The sequence below is a fragment of the Coenobita brevimanus genome, chromosome 110 (assembly GCF_032717465.1).
Source record: "Coenobita brevimanus isolate Jiangsu-jjx chromosome 110, ASM3271746v2, whole genome shotgun sequence".
Taxonomy (NCBI): domain Eukaryota; kingdom Metazoa; phylum Arthropoda; class Malacostraca; order Decapoda; family Coenobitidae; genus Coenobita; species Coenobita brevimanus.
In genome coordinates this window covers 36,534,075-36,556,750 of record NC_137063.1, presented here as the reverse complement: position 1 = coordinate 36,556,750, position 22,676 = coordinate 36,534,075, and the positions used below count along the sequence as shown (strand labels likewise).

At 43.8% G+C, this 22,676-nt stretch overlaps 1 protein-coding gene across 2 annotated transcripts in view; it reads left to right on the top strand.

The window, feature by feature from the left end:
* Smu1 (Smu1 spliceosomal factor) overlaps positions 1–22,676 on the top strand; it is an 83,969-nt gene that overhangs the window by 9,053 nt on the left and 52,240 nt on the right. For both annotated transcript variants that reach the window (XM_080286008.1, XM_080286009.1), the window contains exon 3: positions 17,430–17,530. In XM_080286008.1, coding sequence (XP_080142134.1) covers positions 17,430–17,530 — 101 coding nt within the window. The remainder of the gene's footprint in view (positions 1–17,429; positions 17,531–22,676) is intronic.

Genomic DNA, 22,676 nt, shown 5'->3' with positions numbered 1-22,676 from the left:
AGAATATGATATATTGTTCTACAGTATACAGTAAATGGAAGACATGTCAGTGGGTTGAGGTTGCAAATTTTGAAGGCTTGGAATGTCAGTAAATGTATGTACAGTAGCCATGAACTATTTCACAGGACAGTTGATACAGTAGTCCTTTTGCTGTTGTGTTTTTATTCTCCTATTTGTTGATCGTACTTGAAGATAAATGTATACAGCATGTATATATATATAGATAGATAGATATTTATATATGTACAGCGAGGGTGGAGGGTGAGGAACTGGAAAATGTGAGTACGTTTAAGCACTTGGGTAGTGTGATGAGTAAGGATGGAGGTTTGGAGGGTGAAGTGCTTGAAAAGGTACAGCAGGGAAGAAATGTTGCTGGTTCCTTGAAAGCAGTGATAAGAAACAGGGAAGTGAGCATGGAAGTGAAAAAGTTGCTACATGACAGCATTGTGATACCAACTCTAACATATGGAAGTGAAGCTTGGACGTTGTTGGAAGGACACAAGTCAGGAGTGAGAGCAGTGGAAATGAGTTATTTAAGAGGAGCCTGTGGAGTCACATGGAGAGACAGGCTGACAAATGAGGATATAAAGGAGCGTTGTGGTGTGGCTGTGGATGTGATAGGAAGCGTTATGAGGAACACACTGAGATGGTTTGGCCATGTGGAGAGGATGGAGGGTGAAAGACTGACGAAGAGAATGTATGTGAGTGAGGTGGAAGGGGGGAGAGGGAGGGGGAGGCCGAGGATGAGATGGAGGGATGGGGTGGAGAGGTATGTGAGAGAGGGGTGTGTGAGTTGGGAGCAGGGCAGTGAAATGGCGAGGGGCAGGGCGACATGGAGGCGATTTGTTTGTGGCCACCCTGAACGGGATTGAGGCGTCTGGCAATAGATAGATAGATAGATATATACTGCATATATACACACACACACACACACACACACACACACACACACACTCATTGTGGTAGGTGGGGGTGCTCACCATCCACTCACTTGATATAGTACTGCTCTCCAGTGTCTGGCCTTTCCTCTCGTCCACCCTTCTTTCCTTCCATCCTCTTCTGTCGTTCTTTCCTTCATTCTTTCCTCATCCTTCTGCCTATGGGTGATTTGACACTCCTTCTGTCATTTCTTCATTCTTTCCTCTTCATTCTGCCTATGGGTGCCTCTACACTGAGTGACAAGCCAAATGGTTTCCCGTACACCAGGAAACCATTTACTATGCTGGGTGGTAACCATATAACCAAATTTTTGCGCCTGGAGGATTAGTGGGTAATTACGGCGCTCCAATCTGATTAAACCAGTGAAGGTTTATATCTGAAGGGTGGTAGGAGTATATTGCTTACATAATGCCACTCAGGGATGAGTGAGGCTCGTCACTCTCATCTTAAATGTCAGGACCAACTTGCCTACCCCTGGGCTTCTATGCTTCTCATGGAGCAGTGTAGGATTGGATGAGGGATATATATTCGTTTTCGTTTTTAAAGGCTCCAACATGCTTGCATGTGTTGGCCTTGGTCACCTAATGGCGGCTCTCCACGCTGCACGATCCATTGCAGCCTCCCTGTTCAGTCCCTTAACCCTAAGGTCACACTTAATGACCTCGTCCCATGTCTTTCTTGGTCTACCCCTCATAACCCCACCCCCAATATTAACACTTCTCACCTTCCTCACCCAATTATCATCCCCCATCCTCTCCACATGTCCAAACCACCTCAATCTACCTCTCCTCATCACAACACCAATACACTCCAGTCCCATCCTACCTCTCAACTCTTCCATTGTAAACCCAGCCCCTCCAGGCCTTGGACGCAGGGACGCACTGCACATCCACCTAATCATTGTCATTTCTGTACGTCTGAGTCGGCGAATGTCTTCCTCCTTCACTGCCCAGGTCTCACTGCCATACAGCATTACACTCCTAACACATGCTGCATAGAAAGACCCCTTAGCATGTAGGGAGAGCCCTCTCAATGTCAGGAGAGGCAAGAGCTCCCTGAACTTCTTCCAACCACTTCTCACCCTAGCCACAGAGCTAGCTCCAGCCCCACCTCCAGCACACAACATGTCTCCCAAATAACAAAACTCTTCCACACACTCAAGAGATTCACCAGCAAGTTCAATCCTTTCACGTCTGACAATCTCCACCTGCTCACCCCGGCACGCCATACACATAAAATCAGCATTATCTTGCAGTCTACCTCTGATACCACTACATCTCGTATGCACCCATTTATCACACACACCGCACAAGATGGAATTACTTCCCACACCCTTGTGGCAAACTGCACATGGCCACTCTCCCTCGTCTTTGACAGTACCGCCACCAACCCTAGATATCATCACTTTTGTTTTATCTGCATTTACCCTTAAACCCTTTTGCCCCATACCATCTCTCCACATCCTAAACCTTTCCTCCGCCTCCCTTTCATTCTCTGCAATCAACACCAAATCATCAGCATACAACAACTCCCACGGGAGTCCGTTTCTAAAGTCACGTGAAAGGGCTTCAAGTACCATGATAAACAACATGGGACTCAAGACTGACCCCTGATGCACACCAACACTCACGGAAAACTCATCACTCAAATCTCCATTCACTCTCACCTGGGTGTGAGCACCCACATACTTGGCCATAACCACCCTAACCAGCCACTCCTCCAAGCCAAGCTTTCTCATTGCCCACTTCACCACCTCTCTAGGGACTCTGTCAAAGGCCTTTTCCAAATCAACAAAAACAAAATAAAGATCCCTTCTCCTACCAATATATTTTTCCTGAAGCTGTCGAACAATGAATATGGCATCAGTGGTCCCCCTACCTGGCATAAACCCAAACTGCATCTCATCAATATTCACTCTTTCTCTAATCATACCTTCTAAAACTCTCTCCATTACCTTCATTATCTGATCTAAAAGCTTTATACCTCTATAATTTCCTCTTTCCAGGGCATCACCCTTCCCTTTATACACATTTACAATTACACTCTTCGGCCAATCATCTGGGACAACACACTCATAAATAATCCTATTAATCAGGTCAGTGACTAAACTCACCCCCATATCTCCTGAGGCCTTCAACATTTTGTCAGTCAACCCAGACACACCTGCTGCCTTCCCCACCCTCATCCTGCCTATTGCCTCACTCACAGTAGCAGTATCAATCAAAGGCCAAGGGCCAGACACTGGATCTACTGGCTCCAAACCTTCCCTGTCCCAGTCAAACTCCTCATTCAACAACCGGTTATAATGCTCTCTCCATGCATCTTTAATATCCTCACTGTTCACCACTACCCTTCCTTCATCATTCTTCACACACTGCTCGCCTATGATATCCCGATTATCTCTCTTCACCTGACCTCCCACCCTAAATATATTTTTCCTTTCCCCATGATTTAGGTTATCAAGTAATTGTCTCTGTGACTCAGACTTTGCCCTGTATACCTCTCTTCTAGCCCTACACTTGGCAGCCAAATATTCCTCTTTGCTACCACCCTTCTTCCATTCCCGGAAAACCCTTCTTTTCTCCTTAATTGCAGCTTCTACACCCTCATTCCACCACCAAGTTACTTTATGTCTTGGTGGTCCTCTTGTCCAGCCGCATGTTACATCAGTAACTCTCAAGAAATTGTTCTTGAGGGCTCTGCACTGTTCATTAACACCTCTGTCTACAGCTCCCTGTTCAGCCACCACTCTCCTCAACTCACTATAGAAGGCATCCCTTACTACTTGGTTTTTCAGCTTCCATATTTTCCTCCTAGGTACATAAGTCCTCTTTTTCATCACTTGTTCTTTAAGCACCATATCACAAATCAATAGTTTGTGCTGCTGCACACACTCCTCACTTCCTATAACTGTAACATCCTCACTAACCTCCTATCGGCCCTCCTAACCAGAAAATAATCTGTCTGACTGCTATTTCCCCCAGACTCATACGTAATTAACCCACTGTCTCTTTTCCTAAACTATGTGTTGCACACAGTCATGTCCGTTGCCTCCCCAAACTCGAGTATCCTTTCCCCTTCTGCATTCCTTAGACCATACACACATCCCCCATGCACTCCTTCATAAGCTTGTGCTGCTTCACCTACATGACCATTTATGTCCCCTCCCAAAATCACTATCTCATCATCCCACATACCACCCACTACACGTATTAAATCATCCCAAAGTCTATCTTTCTCTGCTTCATCCAATCCTGCCTGTGGAGCATATGCCGATATAATCGCAACTATCTTTCTTCCCAACAGAATTTTCACTACCAATATCCTATCACTTACTCTCAAAACATTCATAACATATTCCACCCATTTCTCTGCAACCATCACACCAACACCTCCATATCCATCCGTCCTCCCCTGCCAAAACAACTTATAGCAACAGTCCTTCCCAACAATCTTTCTGGCTGATCCACCCCTGTACCGGACTTCCTGCAAACACGCCACATCCACCCACCTCCTACTGAATGCCTCAACGACTTCCCCTGCTCTTCCCCTCAAACTTCCCACATTCCATGAACCCACCTTCATCCCCATGGGTGATTTACTGTCCTGAGGCTTGCTTTGAAACTTATTTTGTTTTGTCATCTTCAGTATTAATAAAGGGGGACAGACACAGCACAGGTCCCACTCACTGCACAGTCCCAGATCCAGGCAATAGATCTGGGACCCCTAGCCCACCAGCTTACCAGTGGCTGTGGTAGTGGCCTCGGGGCACCCTGCCAGGACAGCTGCAGGGACACCTTCCAAGTGAGCCTTGGCACTGCAACTATCCCGCCATTATACACCCACTGATGGGGCTGCCTCCTGGGGCGCTACTCCCAGGTTCAGGCCCCTCTCTATTGGGCGGAAGCGGCAGCCTGGGAACCGCAATGCCCTGTACCCTCTAGCACAGGCCCGAGCCCCATCTCGCCCTAGACCCACGATCTATGCTGGCGGAACCCCCGCCACCCTCCCCCCAGAAGTCCGCCACTAGGTAGCGGAGGCAAAGTTTTCTGGCCGCATGCCCTTGCTGGCGCCAACCCCTGTAATGTAGTGGGATACGTTGTTTGAAATGTAAAATGCATGTGGTGTAGTGCATAGATAGTTAGAGGAAATGTTTGGGAGAGAATGCTGGTCTACTCTCCATGTTAATGTCACACTGAAAAGGTCAGCAAAGGGGGATGGTTAGATAGCTAGTGAAACAGGAGCTCCAGCTCTCCCTATCACCAGCATTCCCATTCCCCTCGGGAATACTACCCTGTTCGGCCCATGCTACGGCCTCCTTCTACTACCTCAAACACCTCATTTCACTCTTTAATGTCCTTTATTGGTGTGAATAGGGTGTTAGGAGCTATGCATGTGCAGTATATATATATATATATATATATATATATATATATATATACAGTAATCCCTCCAATATCCAACGTAATAGAGCCATAGGCAGGCCCGGATATTGGGCCCCAGCTTATGGACTTGTACTTATGGACCCTAACTCAGAGAAACACCTATACAACTCCCTCTGGACATGCATAGCACCTATTTAAGACCCAAATCACACCAATAAGGCACATAAAAGACTGAAATAAATGCAAAAGAAGCATAAAATGAGGGTTTTGAGATAAGTTCATACAATATTCAACATTCTGGGTACTTACAAGTGCCTGGCTCCTGGACTGGTACTTATGGACCCTAACCTAGCCTAACTCAGAAAAACACCTTCCTACTGCACATGCATAGCTCCTAACACCCTATTCACACCAATAAAGGACATTAAAGAGTGAAATGAGGTGTTTGAGGTAAGTATAGTATGGAAAAAAGTACAGTATGAAACATTCTGCCTACTTACAGCAAGTCCATGGCCATCTCGATGAATAACCGCCTCCTTTCGGACTCTGACAGTAAGAAGGATTTCCTGAAGCACTTGCAGTACACTGTTCATGAAGTCTTGCACTGAACTTAGTCAATCGCACTCAGAAGTCTGTTCTCTTCACAGTGCGCACTCGTCTAACTTACGCTCCATTGTAACTTACTAAGTGTTGCACTCTGCACTTTAACTTTTCCCACTCTTATAACCATTTTCTAAAGCAAAAACAAACAAGATGCAGCGGCCTGGGACTCTACTACACCTGTACTGAGTTCAAACCTTCACCCCATCTCCAATGCTTCCTTTTCATCCCTACGTGTCAAGTGGGGTTGGTGGAGGATTAGTGCCCCTCCCTGTAAAACAATTAACTCTAAGCCCTTGGCCACCCCGTCTGGGATACATGGCGTCTGACAATGAGTGAATGAAAAAAAAAAAGAAAAACAAACAAGTCTATTTATGATAAATGTTGTTCCAAAATTGTATTCTCACTCACAACTGTAAATCCTTAACACAACACACTGTTTTTTTCACTACACAACTCTGTAAATTCTCGAGTGGTCTAGTGGAGAAGTTCTTGCTGTTTAATCACTGTCAGAGTCCGAGAGTATCACTGGCAGGTGACCTAGGGGTGCGTCGCTGGGTCGTGGTGATGGCGTACCCACTGCAGACGACTCTGAAGACAGAAGCATACTCACGTCGAGCATTGACTCCACCGTGGCTGATGTGCTGGGCTGTGGCTCAGAGCATGAGGGCCTGTCTTGGGGAGGCAACGGAGTGGAGCCAGGGCTGGGCTCAGTGGGGGTCACGGGCCTGAAAAAACTGTCAATCGTTGATTGACGCAATGACCGACGATTCTGACGATTGATGATGCGCTGCCTGAAAGCTCGCACATCCTCCACAAGTCCCAAGGGCCCCATCTCCCTGTCGCAGTCCGGGTGTTCCAGGTAGTCGAGAACGAACTCTAGGTGTTCCCGGAGTGCGCTCAGCTTGGGGATGGCTGGAGTAAGTCATGCTGAGAGGAGTCTGCATCATCGTCGCTGTCCTCGTCGGAATCTTCAAGCTGGGTACTGACACCTGCAGCTGAAGATGCGAACTCGATATCAGACAATGTCTGATACCCAGGATCGCCCTCGTCATCATCCAACCACTCATGCACATCGTCCACATCAACATCGTTGCCATGCGTACGTAGCCATGCATGGAAGTCATCCACGTCATACCCTAGAAAATCGTACTCTACATCCGTTCTGAGAAGCAGACGAGACCAACCATTTTCTAGAGTCTTGACAGGGACTTCCTTCCATGCACTGGCCCAGTTGTAGATTGCAGACTTGATGTTGTAGCGGCGAAGGTTTTCCAAAGTCCACAGGCCTACCGTGTCTCGTCCCTCCCTGCGCTCATCCTCGTCCTCGAGAACAACCATCACCTTGTCCAGGAACTTCTGGCGGTATAGGTGCTTTGTTGCCACGATCACTCCTTGGTCCATTGGTTGGATGAGAGCAGTCATATTAGGTGGCAGAAACATGCACCTAATCCCGCCATTCTCAGCCACCAAGTCCTTGTCGCACGGGTGGGCAGGTGCATTGTCGAGGAGAAGGAGGGCCTTTACCTGAACGCGCGGGATTCCCAGTGTCTTCTTCTGGTAATGTATGACCTCCTTGACGACGTGGTGGTGGAACCAGTCTTTGAAGATCTGGGCTTTAAACCATGCCTTCAGAGAATGGTACCAGACGACAGGAAGGACATCCATCACCCCACGAATACATTGAGGCTGCTTTGCACGGCCAACAATAACGGGCTTAAACTGGTTCATGCCGTTAGCATTAGCACAACACAAAGCAGATGTCCGTTGCTTGGAGAGCTTGCGGTCATGTACACGCTTCTCCGTCTCCTCGGCTAGAGTGTTCGTTGGCAAAGAGCGATAGAATAAACCAGTTTCGTCAGCATTGTAGACTTGACCAAGAGTGAGGCCCTCCCTGTCGATCAAGCCCTTCACCTTGTGCCGAAACTCATCAACTCCATCCTCGTTAGTGTCCAAAGCTTCGCCATGAGCTTTACAGTTGGTAAGGCCATGCTGTAACTTGAATGCGAGGAGCCAACCCTCGGATGCCTTGAAGTCTAGGGCGTCGTGAAGCCTGGCGAACTTCTCAGCAGCAGCCTTCAGCTCCGTTCCACGTACCCTCACACCAGCAGCACGTTGGTGTCGATATGAAATCAACGTGGAGCGATCGATTTCAGCAAACTTGGGAGTAAACATCATCTTCCTCTCCACGTTGCGTTTGCTTCTCGACGAGAAGTCAGCCGTTTACTGCATGAATTTGTCTCGGGATCTCTTGATATCGAACAAAGTAGATCGGGCCAGGTTGGACTCGCGAAGGATGCAGTAAGAAGACCACCCCGCATCTACTTTCTCCAATATCTCCCATTTCTTCTCCAGAGTCAACACCACTCTCTTCCTCTTCTTATACGGCGGGGCCATCATCACACACACTAATAGGAGGCCCGAGAGCAGCAGGTAAGGAACCACCACAAAAGCGAGCACGTGGGCAGCCATGATGACGAGCGTGCACTTGCGACGAGAGACAGGCGGAAAGTGGGGAGGATGCAGCGGCGCTCTATCGGACGTCGGAGGAATGACGCGCGCGCTAAGTTCAAATTACAGGCGGGGAAAATTCGTGTTTTTTTCAAATTTTTTGCGGTTTTCGAACCATTTTGGGAATATTGGATCCTGGGACGATTATGTCCGGTTAGTGGGGATGTTCAGATATTGGGCGTTCGGATATTAGAGGGATTACTTTATATATATATATATATAGTATACACTAACCTCTTGACTAACACGAGTTAAAAAAAGCATTTTCGTTTTAACACGAGCAAATATTTAAGGAGATATGTTTAACTAACAAGGATTTCTCAATTTAACATGACTTTACATGTACGTGATGGTTTCAAATTAGCCGCATGCGCCTTGGACAGTCCCGAGCTGATAGACCGTGTGTGGCAGTTTACGCATAAATACAATTTTTTATTTGTCTGTTGCTTAAACTTTTTTTTTTTCAAATTATAATATTCCAAAATGAAGTTTGGCCCCATTCTGGGCAATTTGGCTCATTCTCGGACAAAATTTGGCCAGGAAAGTGATGGTTGATGCTGCAGAACAGAAAGAAGAAAACCACTCACACCAAGACAGAGCAGTTCTTTATGAAGAAAACAGAAAACTTAAGTGAGTTATCTTCATCACCAGTAGCACGGGAGTCAGAGGAAGAGGAAGAGGAAGGACAGCAGAGCGAGGAGGGACAACAAATTTAGGGTGGGGAGCAGCGGGAGGTGGGGTAGCGGGATGAGGAGGGACAGCAGCAGACGACGAGTGATGCATAGATGAAGTGAGGCTGTGTGTTGTTATTGTTTGTGACCTACTTACTGTTATGAAAATGTTGCTTTTAGTGTAGTGTTTTTATGACCTGCTAATGCAGTAATAATGTTGAGGAACTTTCACAATGCCGTGAATGAAGCAGAATTGAAAGAAAATCCACGTAAAAAATGAAAACTATGTATTTGGGGAGAAGTAAACAACGCTTTGGCCCAACTAGGGCTTAAATGTTATTTATTTCTCCCCAAATATACTGTTTTTGTTTTTTACGTGGATTTTCCTTCAAATTAATATTGTTGCTTTTAAGTTTAGAGTAGCATAACTCCCCAAATGGGTGGACTTTCCCAGAGTTCAGGAACGTAACCCCCAATATTACCATTGTTTCTTATGGGAAAATTAAGTTTAAAAAATGCATTTTTAACTAACGCGACCTCTCCAGGAACCTAACCCTCGCATTATTTGAGAGGTTACGGTATATATATATATATATATATATATATATATATATATATATATCATCATCATCATCATCATCATCAGCCATAACTAGTCCACTGCTGAACAAAGGCCTCCCCCAACCTTTTCCACGAATTCCTTGACTGAGCCAATCTTTGCCGCATTTTCCCTGCAAATTTCTTTATCTCATCTCTCCATCTCCTGTCTGGCCTTTTTCTGCTACGCATACAGTCTCTTGGTGTCCAGTCAGTCAGCCTCTTGCTCCATCGGTTATCCCTTATTCTTGCTATATGGCCTGCCCACCTCCATTTCTGTTCTTTTATAACTTCTATAATATCTTTGACTTTAGTCTGCTCTCTCACCCAGGTTGATCTTTTCCTGTTTCTTAAAGATATTCCCAACATTGTCCTTTCCATTGCGCTCTGAGAACAGATTAATTTATTGTCCAATGATTTTGTCAGTTTCCAGGTCTCACAACCAAACGTCATAGCTGGAGGTCTCACAACTATACGTCATAGCTGGAGGTCTCACAACTTTACGTCATAGCTGGAAATATACATTCGTTATATACTTTTTGTTTCATACAAACTGGCAAGCTACCTTTCATAATGTCTCTATGTTTACCGAAAGCTTTCCATCCAATTGTAATGCGTCTTTTTATTTCGGTCTCATGATCTTTCGTTAATTTTAGTATTTGTCCCAAGTAGTTGTACTCCTCAAACTTCTTCAAGAATTTCATCGCTTATTCTGATGACGCTCTTTGGTGTTTGTGGATTAAACATTACTTTAGTTTTACTCCGGTTCATCTTCAGTCCTACTTTCAGACTTTCTCTGTTCAGGTCATTTAACATTTCTTGTAATGCCTCTGCTGTTTCTGAGATTAGGACAATGTCATCAGCAAATCTTAAATGGTTTAGCTTTTCTCCATCAATGTTCACTCCTTTGTTTTCCCAGTCTAGCTTTCTGAAAATACTTTCTAGGCATGCTGTAAATAATTTTGGTGAATCTCCGTGACGCACGCCCTTCTCAATCTTAATTTTTTCCGAGTCCTTATGTAATTTAACTGTAGCAGTTCCCTCTTTATATATGTTTTCGAGCAGTTTTACAATGTTCTCATTCACTCCTTGTTCTCGCAGTGAATTTATAATTGCTATGTGCTCCACTGAATCAAAAGCCTTTTCGTACTCAAGAAAACCTAAGCACAATGGTTTATTATATTCTGTAGTTGTCTCAATTAGCTGATTCATTGTATGTAGATGATCAATGGTCGAATACCTGCTTCGGAATCCTGCCTGTTCATGAGGTTGGTTTTCCTCCAAAATTGGTGTTATTCTGTTCGTAAGGACTTTAGTGAAGAGTTTGTAAATGACTGATAATAAGCTAATAGGGTCGATAGTTACCAAGATCTTTTGAGTCACCTCTTTTGTAGAGTAAAATAACTATTGTATTACACCATGTTTGGGGAATTTTCTTCTGTTTTATACATTGGGTAAAAAAGTGAGCAAGCTTATTTTGTACTTCTACTTCTGCATCCAACAGTAAATCTGTTACTATTCGATCTTCTCCCAGAGCCTTCCCCCTTTTCATAATTTTAAGACAAATAATTATTTCGTCTGGTGTCACCTCAGGTATTTCACTTGTGTCAACTGAAAAGTTGGCTGTTGGTACTACCGTCTTTGATGTATACAGTTCTTTGTAAAATTCTTCAACTCACTTCACCATCTTTTCTCTGCATTTAATGATTTCACCGTTTTTTTCTTTCAGCGATGTCATTTGTTGCTTTCCTAGTGCCATTTTACTTTGGACCTGTTTCAGACTTTTTCCATTTTTGCTGGTTTCTTTGATCTGATCCATGTTTCTCTTTCTTTTTTCTTCTCTTTGTCTTTTGTTTATAAGCTTATTTAATTCTGCTCATTATATTTTGTCTTTCTTTGTTTTTACTTTCCTTTCCTTTCATTTTTTCATAAGCTTGAGTGTCTTTTCTGAATACATTATTTCTTGGCTCTGGTAGTATTAGGTTTTCCTAATACCTCCGCTGATTCTCTTAGCACGTTTGTTAGTCTGTCATTCAGCTCATCAGTGTCACATTCAGCATTACATAGAGCCTGAAATCTGTTCCTTATTTACAACTGAAAGGCTGCTTTGTTGTCATTTACTGTTATTGGGCATATCTTTTTGTCTTTAATCATCTTCTTTCCTTCACTTCTGAAATTGAATCTGGCTGTGCAACCCACCATTTTGTGATCACTACCTATATTTACTTTCTTCATCCATCCATGCATCATCCAATCCTACATTGCCCCATGAGGAGCGTAGGAGCCCGGGGCTAGGCAGTTGGTCTCGACATTTAAGATGAGAGTGACCAGCCTCACTCATCCCTGAGTGGCATTACATGAGCAGTCAACCCCAACCACCCCTTGGATATAAACCTTCACCGGCTCAATCTGATTGGAAGACGGGAGGTGGGGACAAAATGAGTTCCACCCGCCTCTACCCCAGCTCCCAACCCTCCCCCATTCCCCTCCCCCTCCCAGCCCCCCACTCGTCATTCTTAACTGGCAGTTACATCTTAAGCTAACCTTATACTCTGCACTCATTGTCACATTACTAATATACAAATATAAAACACTAGGATATGTAAAAAGTATATAATATGACTATGAACATGCTGCAGCAAGAAATTAATGCATTATAATGTTGACAATAAAACAAAAACGTTAACGGCCATCCCAGGCCTTATGCACTGGGTGTTTGCGTGCGTCTGTGTCTGTGCCTGCATGTTTTGGTGTGTTTATGTCTATTTTTCAGTGTGTGTGTGTGTGTGTGTGTGTGTGTGTGTATGTGTGTGTGTGTGTGTGTGTGTGTGTGTGTGTGTGTATGTGTGTGTGTGTGTTTGCAAAGCAGTGCACCCAACACAGGAGGCCTGAGGTGGCCGTTGTTATCCTTTTTGTTTTACTGTCAGTGTCATAATGCATTAATTTCTTGCTGCAACTTGTTGATAGTTATAATCTCTTAACATAGTCTAATGTTCTTTGTTTGTATTTGTAGTGGGACCAAGAGTGTTAAGCAAGAAATGAGCTTGAGATGTAACTGCTAGTTAAGAATGACGGGTGGGGTGGGGGGTTGGGTAGGGGTATGGGGGATGGTCAGGAGCTGGGGTAGTGGAGGGTGGAGCTCGTTTCGTCCCCCCCTTCCCACTTCCCTGGGTATTCTGAGGTAGGAAGGGGACACCGCTGGTCAAATATTAGTGAGTGTGAGTGTACCTGTACTGTATCTTCCCTGTACTGTATCTAATACTGAATAATGTACTTTATGAAATAAAGTCCCGAGTTTGGTACTGTTTCATTTGTTTGACCTCCCAGAAAATTTCAGAGTAACATTCGATTATCTAAAAAATTCCAAATCCGGAATGGAAGAATCCCTATGCACTCAGGTTAATTGAGCTTTTACTGTATATATATATATATATATATATATATATATATGTTATATCTATCTATCTGTCTATTGCCAGACGCCTCAATCCCGTTTGGGGTGGCCACAAACAAATCACCTCCAAGTCGCCCTGTCCCCTGCCATTTCACTGCCCTGCTCCCAACTCACACCCCCCTCTCTCATATACCTCTCCACCCCATCCCTCCATCTCATCCTCGGCCTCCCCCTCCCTCTTCCCCCCTCCACCTCACTCACATACACTCTCTTCGTCAGTCTTTCACCCTCCATCCTCTCCACATGGCCAAACCACCTCAGTGTGTTCCTCATAACGCTTCCTATCACATCCACATCTACACCACAACGCTCCTTTATATCTTCATTCGTCAGCCTGTCTCTCCATGTGACTCCACAGGCTCCTCTTAAATAACTCATTTCCACTGCTCTCACTCTTGACTTGTGTCCTTCCAACAACGTCCAAGCTTCACTTCCATACATTAGAGTTGGTATCACAATACTGTCATGTAGTAACTTTTTCACTTCCATGTTCACTTCCCTGTTTCTTATCACTGCTTTCAAAGAACCAGCAACCTTTCTTCCCTGCTGTACCCTTTCAAGCACTTCACCCTCCAAACCTCCATCCTTACTCATGACACTACCCAAGTACTTAAACGTACTCACATTTTCCAATTCCTCACCATCCAACCTCACTGTACATTCACTGACTTCACCTCTCTCAAAGACCATCACTTTACTCTTCCCTACATTCACCTTTAGATTCCGTTTCTTACACACTCTTCCAAACTCATCCACCAAGCCTTGCAACTCCCTTTCGTCTTCACTCAACAATACAGTATCATCTGCAAACAACAGTACAGGGAGTTTCCAAACACTATCCTCTCTCACCAGGGACACTCCAACATCCACTACCCTACCTTGTACCTCTTTTATTACCCCATCCATGTACAGATTGAACAACCATGGAGACATGACACATCCCTGTTTCAAACCAACTTTCAAAGAGAAAAATTCACTTAGTTTACCATCCACACGCACTGCAGCCTTCGCACCATCGTACATACTCTTCACAGCATTCAACAACTTCCCATCTACTCCATATATTCTTAACACTTTCCACAATCCTTGTCTATCCACCCTGTCATATGCTTTCTCCAAATCCATGAAAGCCGCATACAACTTCTTTCCCTTCTCTAGAAACTTTTTCACTAAAGATCTAAGAGTGAATATCTGATCTACACAACCTCTTCCCTTCCTGAAGCCTCCCTGTTCTTCTCCAACTAATTTCTCTGTTCTTTCTCTAACTCTGTCAATAAGTATCCTACCATACACTTTTCCTATTATACTAAGAAGACAAATGCCCCTATGATTACCACACACTTCTTTTTCCCCTTTTCCTTTGTACAAGGGAATAATGATACCTGACTTCCAATCCTCCGGGACTCTACCTTCCTCCCAGGCCAATCTGCACATCTTCCACATCCATTCTACTACAATCTCTCCCCCGTGCTTCAGCATTTCACCACACACTCCATCAATTCCTGGGGCTTTCCCCTTTTTAACTTTCTTCATTGCTTCCACATCTTCTATCCTACTGATTTCTTCCTCTCTTCTCACCTCCCTCCTTCTCCCAGCCGTTCCCCAGCCACTTATACTCGCATTACTTCCATCCTCTATGTTCAAGAATTCCTTAAAGTGTTCTCTCCATCTGCTCACTTTTTCTCCCTTCTCCACTAGTAATCTACCATTTTTATCTTTCACTCCCCTGCTAACTTCACTTCCACCCTGTCTTACTCTTTTCACCTCTTTCCAGAACATTTTCTTACAGTCCCTCCACTTTACACTCAAATTCCTTCCAAATTCCTCATCCACTCTCTTCTTACTCTCTCTTACTAATCATTTCACCTCTCTCTTTCTTTCTACATATAACTCTCTCTTCTGCGTCTCAACTTCTTCCATGCCCCTATTTCTCATCCATTCATTGTATGCTTTCTTCTTTTGTGCCACAGCCTGTCTCACCTCTTTAGTCCACCACGCTGTTCCTTGCACCCCCCTCCGTCTTCTCTTCCTTCCACACACCACATCACATTCTGCACATATTTCTTCTGTAAATATCCTACACACACCTTCCACGTCTCCCATCTGCTCCAATTCATATTTGCTCAATCGTTCCTCTACTTCTCTCTTATACTCTGCCTTTTTCTCATCCTCTTGTAACCTTTCCACTCTCCTTGCAACTACTCCTTATATATACGAGGTGTGACAAAAAAGAAACGAGACTTTGGCTGCTAATGACACAATTCATCAGCCACACAATAATGAAGTACATCACAGTATTGCCCAGCATCTCATCATTGTATGAGAAAAGCAGCACTTTAATTAACCTATTATCTTTCTTTTCACAGGTGGTTTTGTAGCTCCTGTCAAGTGCCCTCTGTCACAGAAGAGCCTTGAGCAAAGGATTAACGTCAAGTTTTTGGTTAACTTGGGAAAACTCCTGCAGAAACCCTTGCCATGCTGAAGGATGTGTAGGGACAGAAAACAGTGTCCTGTTCACGTGTCTATGAGAGGCACAAGAGGTTCAGGATGGGGCGGGGTGATGCTCCAAAATGTCCCGTGACACATCCACATGACGGGTCTTTTGGTCCTTGGAGGGCAGTTTGGGCACCAACTTTGCACAAATCTTCTGCATGCCCAAATCTTTCAATAAGATGGACCTCATTGACTCCTTATTTAATCCCTGTTGTTCAGCCATTGTTCTGATCGTCAGTCTGCGATCACTCTGCACCAATTCCTTGACCTTCTGGATGTTGGCATTATTTCTTGTTGAGGGACATCCTGGATTTGGGTCATCCTTCATGTCACCCCGCCCCATCCTGAGCCTCTAGTGCCACTCATAGACACATGTACGGGACACTGTTTCCTCTCCGTACACATCCTTCAGCATGGCAAGGATTTCTGCAGGAGTTTTTCCCATGTTAGCCAAGAACCTGATGTTAATCCTTTGCTCAAGGCTCATTCTGTGACAGAGGGCACTTGACAGGAGCTACAAAACCACCTGTGAAAAGAAAGATAATAGGTTAATTGAACTGCTGCTTTTCTCATACAGTGCTGAGATGCTGGGCAATACTGTGGTATACTTCATTACTGTGTGGCTGAAGAATTGTGTCATTAGCAGCCAAAGTCTCGTTTCTTTTTTATCACACCTCGTGTGTGTATATATATATATATATATATATATATATATATATATATATATATATATATCATCATCATCCAATCCTGTCGCCCCACAAAGGAGCGTAGGAACCAGGGGCTAGGGAAGTTGGTCCTGACATTTAGGATGAGAGTGACCAGCCTCACTCATCCCTGAGTGGCATTACATGAGCAATCAACCCCAACCACCCGTTGGATATAAACCTTCACCAGCTCAATCCGACTGGAGCGCAATAATTACCCACTAAACCACCAGGCGGCAAAATTTGGTTATATGGTATATATATATATATATATATATACCTGGAGGGGCTGGGTTTACAACTCTTCCATTGTAAACCCAGCCCCTCCAGGCCTTGGATGCGTCCCTGTGTCCAAGGCCTGGAGGGGCTGGGTTTACAATGGAAGAGTTGAGAGGTAGGATGGGACTGGAGTGTATTGGTGTTGTGATGAGGAGAGGTAGATTGAGGTGGTTTGGACATGTGGAGAGGATGGGGGATGATAATTGGGTGAGGAAGGTGAGAAGTGTTAATATTGGGGGTGGGGTTGTGAGGGGTAGACCGAGAAAGACATGGGACAAGGTCATTAAGTGTGACCTCAGGATTAAGGGACTGAACAGGGAGGCTGCAATGGATCGTGCAGCGTGGAGAGCCGCCATTAGGTGACCAAGGCCGACACATGCAAGCATGTTGGAGCCTTTAAAAACGAAACGAAACGATATATATATATATATATATATCATCATCATCAGTGGGATAGAATATCTGTGAAGCTGTAATTTTATTAGTCTGAGTGTTTTGCCAGAGCCACCATGGGTAGACTACCGGTTTGGGGTTAAGGAATGGGTATGAAATACTGTTAGGCAGAGAAATAGATAAAATGAAGAGATATAACTGCTTGGAATCATACTTGGACTGTAACTAAGGGGTTCAGGGTGTAATCCCTTGGTCAGCCACAGGTTCGCTTTACCCCAATTTGCACCTAGAAGTGAAACAGAGACCCAGATTGTAAATTGGTAGTTGCATGTCAGGTCTTGGGGAATGTTCAGTTGTTTCCATGTCAATTGTGCCAGTCTAACGATTATATTTTCCTCAGGTTGTGTTGGAATTGATTGAGCTACGAGAATTAGGTGCAGCCAAGTCAGTCCTCCGCAACACTGACCCTCTCATCATGTTGAAGCAGACAATGCCAGAGAGGTATGATGGCCATACGTAGATTTGAGAATGCAGTGCTCAGAAGTGAAGAAGAATGCAGAGAAATGAGAGTGGAAGAGCAGAGATGTGTGAGTGGAAAGTTGATGAGATAAAGAAGAACAGAGAGAAGGAAGAGCAAGAACAGATATGTGTGAATGGACCGTTGAGGAAAGACAGAGGAACAGATGTGTGAATGAAATGTCAAGAAAACAGAGAGAAGGAATGGCAGTGTGTGAATGGAATGTTAGAGAGTTGCAAGGAGTTACAAGGAAAAGTTAGTATCTCAAAGACCTTGTGGTCCATACTGAGAAGGTACTTTGTATATGGTTATGCTTCGGAATGCATATTCAGTTCACAATCATTGTTGTGCAAGTAAGATCCTGGTAAGGTAGCACTAGTTCTTATCAACTCAATTACCTTCCCTGAGTCATTGTTTTTTTTTTTCTTTCTTTCTTTTATTTTTTTCTTTTAATATTCAATTGATTTTTTTGCCATCAGATAAGTGTTTCTGTGCTTGAGCTCTTCATCACCCTCATCATTTTGTAATTTATGCCTCTTGGGTGGATGTGAGGGTGGCGATAAATCACCAGCACTGTGGGAGGTAGACGGGCATGTATCTGCCATTGTTGGGCTACAAACAAGAACTAAGTTACTAAATCTGGGGTATTTGGCAACTGCAGTGTTGCAGGGATTTGCAACAGCTCTGATGGCATAGAGGGAGACAGCGTTTCTACAGAAACCACTGATGCCTCCTCGTGCTTGTAATTATGGCATGGAGATCCATCACCTCATATGAAGTGATCAGCACGGCCAGGGGTGGCCTACATATCTGAATGACTAAATATGCAGTATTTGGCAACTGCGGTGTGGCAGGGATTGGCAGCTGATCTTATGGTGTAGAGGGAAAGTCAACATTCGCATAGAAACTACTGAAGCTTCCTCATGTTTGAAATTATGGCGCAGTTACCAATCGCCTCATATGAGCTGATCTGCGCAGCCAGGGGTGGCCCACATATCTCCTCATGTGAGGCGATAAGCATGGTGGGAGTTAAAGTGCGCTACTATAGTGCTGTTAACAACATCCATGGGGAATCTGTTCCAGATGGAACAGATCTTGTACATGAAAAAGTTTTTACATATGCACGTGTTGAGACAAAACAATTTCTGTGGTCAAGATTGTCAGACCCATTCAGTATAGTATTTTAAACACTTCTTTGAGTTGACATCGTAGCCTACAAGTTTCTAATCAGAGCAGTCCCAGAGACCTCAAGAGATCTTGATAATCCAGTTTCCTGATGGATGGAATATGAGTTGTAGCTTTAGCTTCAACTCTTTCAAGTCAGTGTATGTCTTTTGTAAGTGTAGGTGACCAGAACTGCTGAGCATATTCCAGAAGTGGCCATATTAAGGAGTTATAGAGTATCTCTTTATTCCTATAGTATAATGAAATTGCCTCTGGATGTAGCCTATCAATCTCCGGGACTTTTTCCCTGCTTCGCTGCACTGTGTAGAAGACTTTAGGTCACTGCTGATCAATACACCAACGTCCTTCTCCAAGTCAGTCATCCTCAGAATTCTACCCAGGAATGAATTATCTGACCCAGGATTTGCATGGCCAGTATGCATCATCTTGCACTTCTCAAAGTTAAATGGCATTTGCCATGTCTCAGACCATCCCCTTAGCCTACATGTCAGCCTGGAATTTTTTGGTCTCTCCAAGACTGCTCACATTTGCTCCAAGTTTTATATCTGCTGTCTTTGAGATCACACTTAACAGGCCAACATCCTTGTCATGGATATATAAGATGAGCAGGATTGGACCAAGAACTAACCCTTGTGGAACTCCAGCAGGGAGTGAAGCCCAATCAGAAGAAATTCCATTGATCACTATGCTCTGTTTCGTGTCTGTTAGATAATTCTCTCTCTGGAATGTAACCTTTTTATTCATACCAAGTGCACATGTTTCACATTAGTCTGAGTTGAGACAGTTGGTTGGAGACAATTGGTTGAATGCCTTTTGAAACTCTAAGCAAAGGGTGTCTGCTGTTTTATTCTTGTCATATTCTGTCAACATTTTATGGAAAAATTCAAGGAAGTTGGTTAGGAATGATCTGTGTCGTCTGAATTCATGCTGGGAGTCCAAAATCAGGTTGTGATTTTCCAGGTGTTTGACTAGTCAGTCTACAATTATTCCTTTTACTTTGACAGAGTTCAGGTTGATTGGATAGTAATACTCAGGACATTCCTGATCCCCTTGCTTGAAGATTGGGGCCACATCTGCTGGCTTCCAGTCCTCTGACACTTCCCATTTCCAGTGACTTGTTGAATATTTGTACAGATAAAGGAGCTACAGCCCGTCCCCACTGTAATAATGAAATGCGCTTGGGAAAAATCATCGTTGAACCTGGGTATCGTCAAACAGGGACGTCATGACATAGAAAGTATGGGGATACGTTTGGGAGCCTTAGGATCCCCCCCCCCCCAACCAAGTCCAAAACCCACCCAAATAGTCCAAAAACAAGTTTCTAGCTCACCCAAACCCCCAAATAGATTTAATCCTTTAATGCACATAGCATATGACTTATCATCACAGAAAAAATCACTAAATCACTTGTATTTTATCACATTAATTCACAGTACAGTATAATATAAAATAACACTTGCAGCCACTCCTGTTTCATTTGAGTGAGATTTGGGCACATATTATTTTGTATTTTTTAAGAGAGAGAGAGAGAGAGAATAAATACAGAAATAAACAGCACCCCTTTGAATACTGTAAATAAACAGTCATAAGTCATAAGCAGCCCCTCCTCTCTCTCTGTCTTTCTTTCCTCCGTTCCCTCCCTCCCTCACTCTCAGAGAGAGTGAGAGAGAGAGTAAATACAGGAGTGAGATGGGCGAGCATAGCTGTCACCATGTCCCAAGCGTCTCTGTCTCACTTCACTTCATTTTAGAAGTCTGGGTGCGAATCCTGCCCTTTTGGGCAGTGGGGATCGGGGTGACTTTTTATTTTTGACAGTCAACATTGCGGTAACCATTAGACATATGAGAGTGAAATACAGTATGCACTGTCTGGTGTGTAAAGTCAAGCTCTCCAAATTTATGAGACCAAAATTTACTTTGGTGCAGTTTTTTTTTTTTTTTCTGTCTGTACACGAGGGTTAACAATTTTTATTTTTCACATCGGATAACTGGGGACTGGCCATCAATAGCCAGTGAAGGGTTTTATTTTTTTACATCACAAAGGAAGGGTATCACATGAAGGAGGTTTGTGTAGCAGGGTATTACTGTATATACCTGGTGAAACATCATCATCATCATCATCTGGAACTCCTTTCCGACCCTAGGGCAGTGTGAGGAGTAGCAACATCCAGACAGCCCATGTTTGCCCAGTCCAATGGGCCATGCTTCCATTCACTCATAATTCAAGCCCCCAGAATCCTGGCTGTATCTGAAACCCCAAACAACTTTCACCACACTGTTTAGCTTCACATAAATGCATCCAAGAGTGTCAGTCCAAACACTGTCATGTTAAAAAGGGGTGCCAAATCCCTGATCATGCACTTCTCACAACATTCATCCAACCAGCTCGATCTCTTGTCAGTCCCATAGCCTCACCGACTTCATGCCTCTCATCCTCACACATTGATCCACTATATCCCTCCACCTTCTTCTTGGCCTACCTCGCCTCCTCTTTCCTTCAGATTTACTCAGATATACCTTTTTCAGCACTCTATTTTTATCCATTCTCTCCACATGACCATACCATTTCAGAACACTCTCTTCAATTCTGGTGTCTGCAGACTTCTTCACTTCTCATCTTTCATGAATCACGTTATTTTGTATCCTGTCCACTCACTGTACTCCACATACATTCCTCAGCAGTCCCATCTCCACTATTCTCACTCTTCACTTTTCATTTTCATGCCACATCATAGTCTCACATCCATTTGTTAAAGTGATACAATTCATTAAAAACTGTTGGAAGGATTGTAGACCTGTTGACTTGAAAATACAATGCTTAGCTTATCAGTTCTTTTTGCAACTTCCTCAGGTGTAAATCTGAGGATGATGGAATCTTCACTCTCGTGGGCCATTACTAGTCGTGACATGTCTTTAGTATCTTCTAAGGATAAAACTGAAGCAAAATACTTATTAAGAGTGTTGGCCATATCCATGTCTGATATTTGCGTTACACCTGATTGATCCATGGGTGGGCTAGTATTACCTTTGAAGGTTTCCTATTGTTTACATAGCAGAACTCTTTAGGGCTGTCTTTGCATTGTGATACCACTCTGATTTCTTCATTTCTCTTAGCCAGCTTTATCAGAGATTTCACTTTGCCACATTTAGTCTTAAAGAAGTCCAAATCATTTTAGTCATGGCTGCTTTTGGTGCTCTTGTATGCAGCCTTTCTCTCCCTTATTGCATTGGCTATTTCTTTGCCAAACCATTTTGGATGAAATGATCTTGGCTTTGTGTGCTTAGAGGGTATGAGTGCAGCCTGTCATTTTGAATACTTCAGTTTAAATGAGTTATACATTGCATTTACATTACCGCTGTCTAGTCCAGCACACATGAAACTCTCTAAAACATGCAAAGTCAGCTCAACAAAAGTCTAGTTTTCCATAACGAGGTCCAGACAATCTTTCACAACAAATAAGTAGAGGGAGAATCTAATCAAATTGTTGTCACAACCACCCAGTGATTCACCAACAGACAAGCTGGTAACACTTTCATCTTCCATAGTGAACACAAGATCCAAGATGCTATTACCTCTAGTTGGTTTGTTAACCCATTGGGACAAAAAAAAATCCATCATCATAATCTATATGGTGCCTGTCTTCAGCATCTACTGTTCTGTCATTCCAGTTAACATGACAGTTGAAGTCACCAAAAATTACAGAAATTTTACCACTAGCTGCTTCTCAAACTACCTTACAGTTCTTCATCCTTGTCAGTGAGCTGATGTAGAGGCCTGTATACAAGAACTAACTTGTATGTAATGTTGGTTAGATGAAGGTCCACACAATATTTCTTGGTCTAACCTGATTTGACAGTTGACTGGCTACAAGTTGCCATGGACATACTGTATATTAAAATCCCAGCCCCTTCTCGTGTACAACCTTTATGTAACATTTTGTGAGTA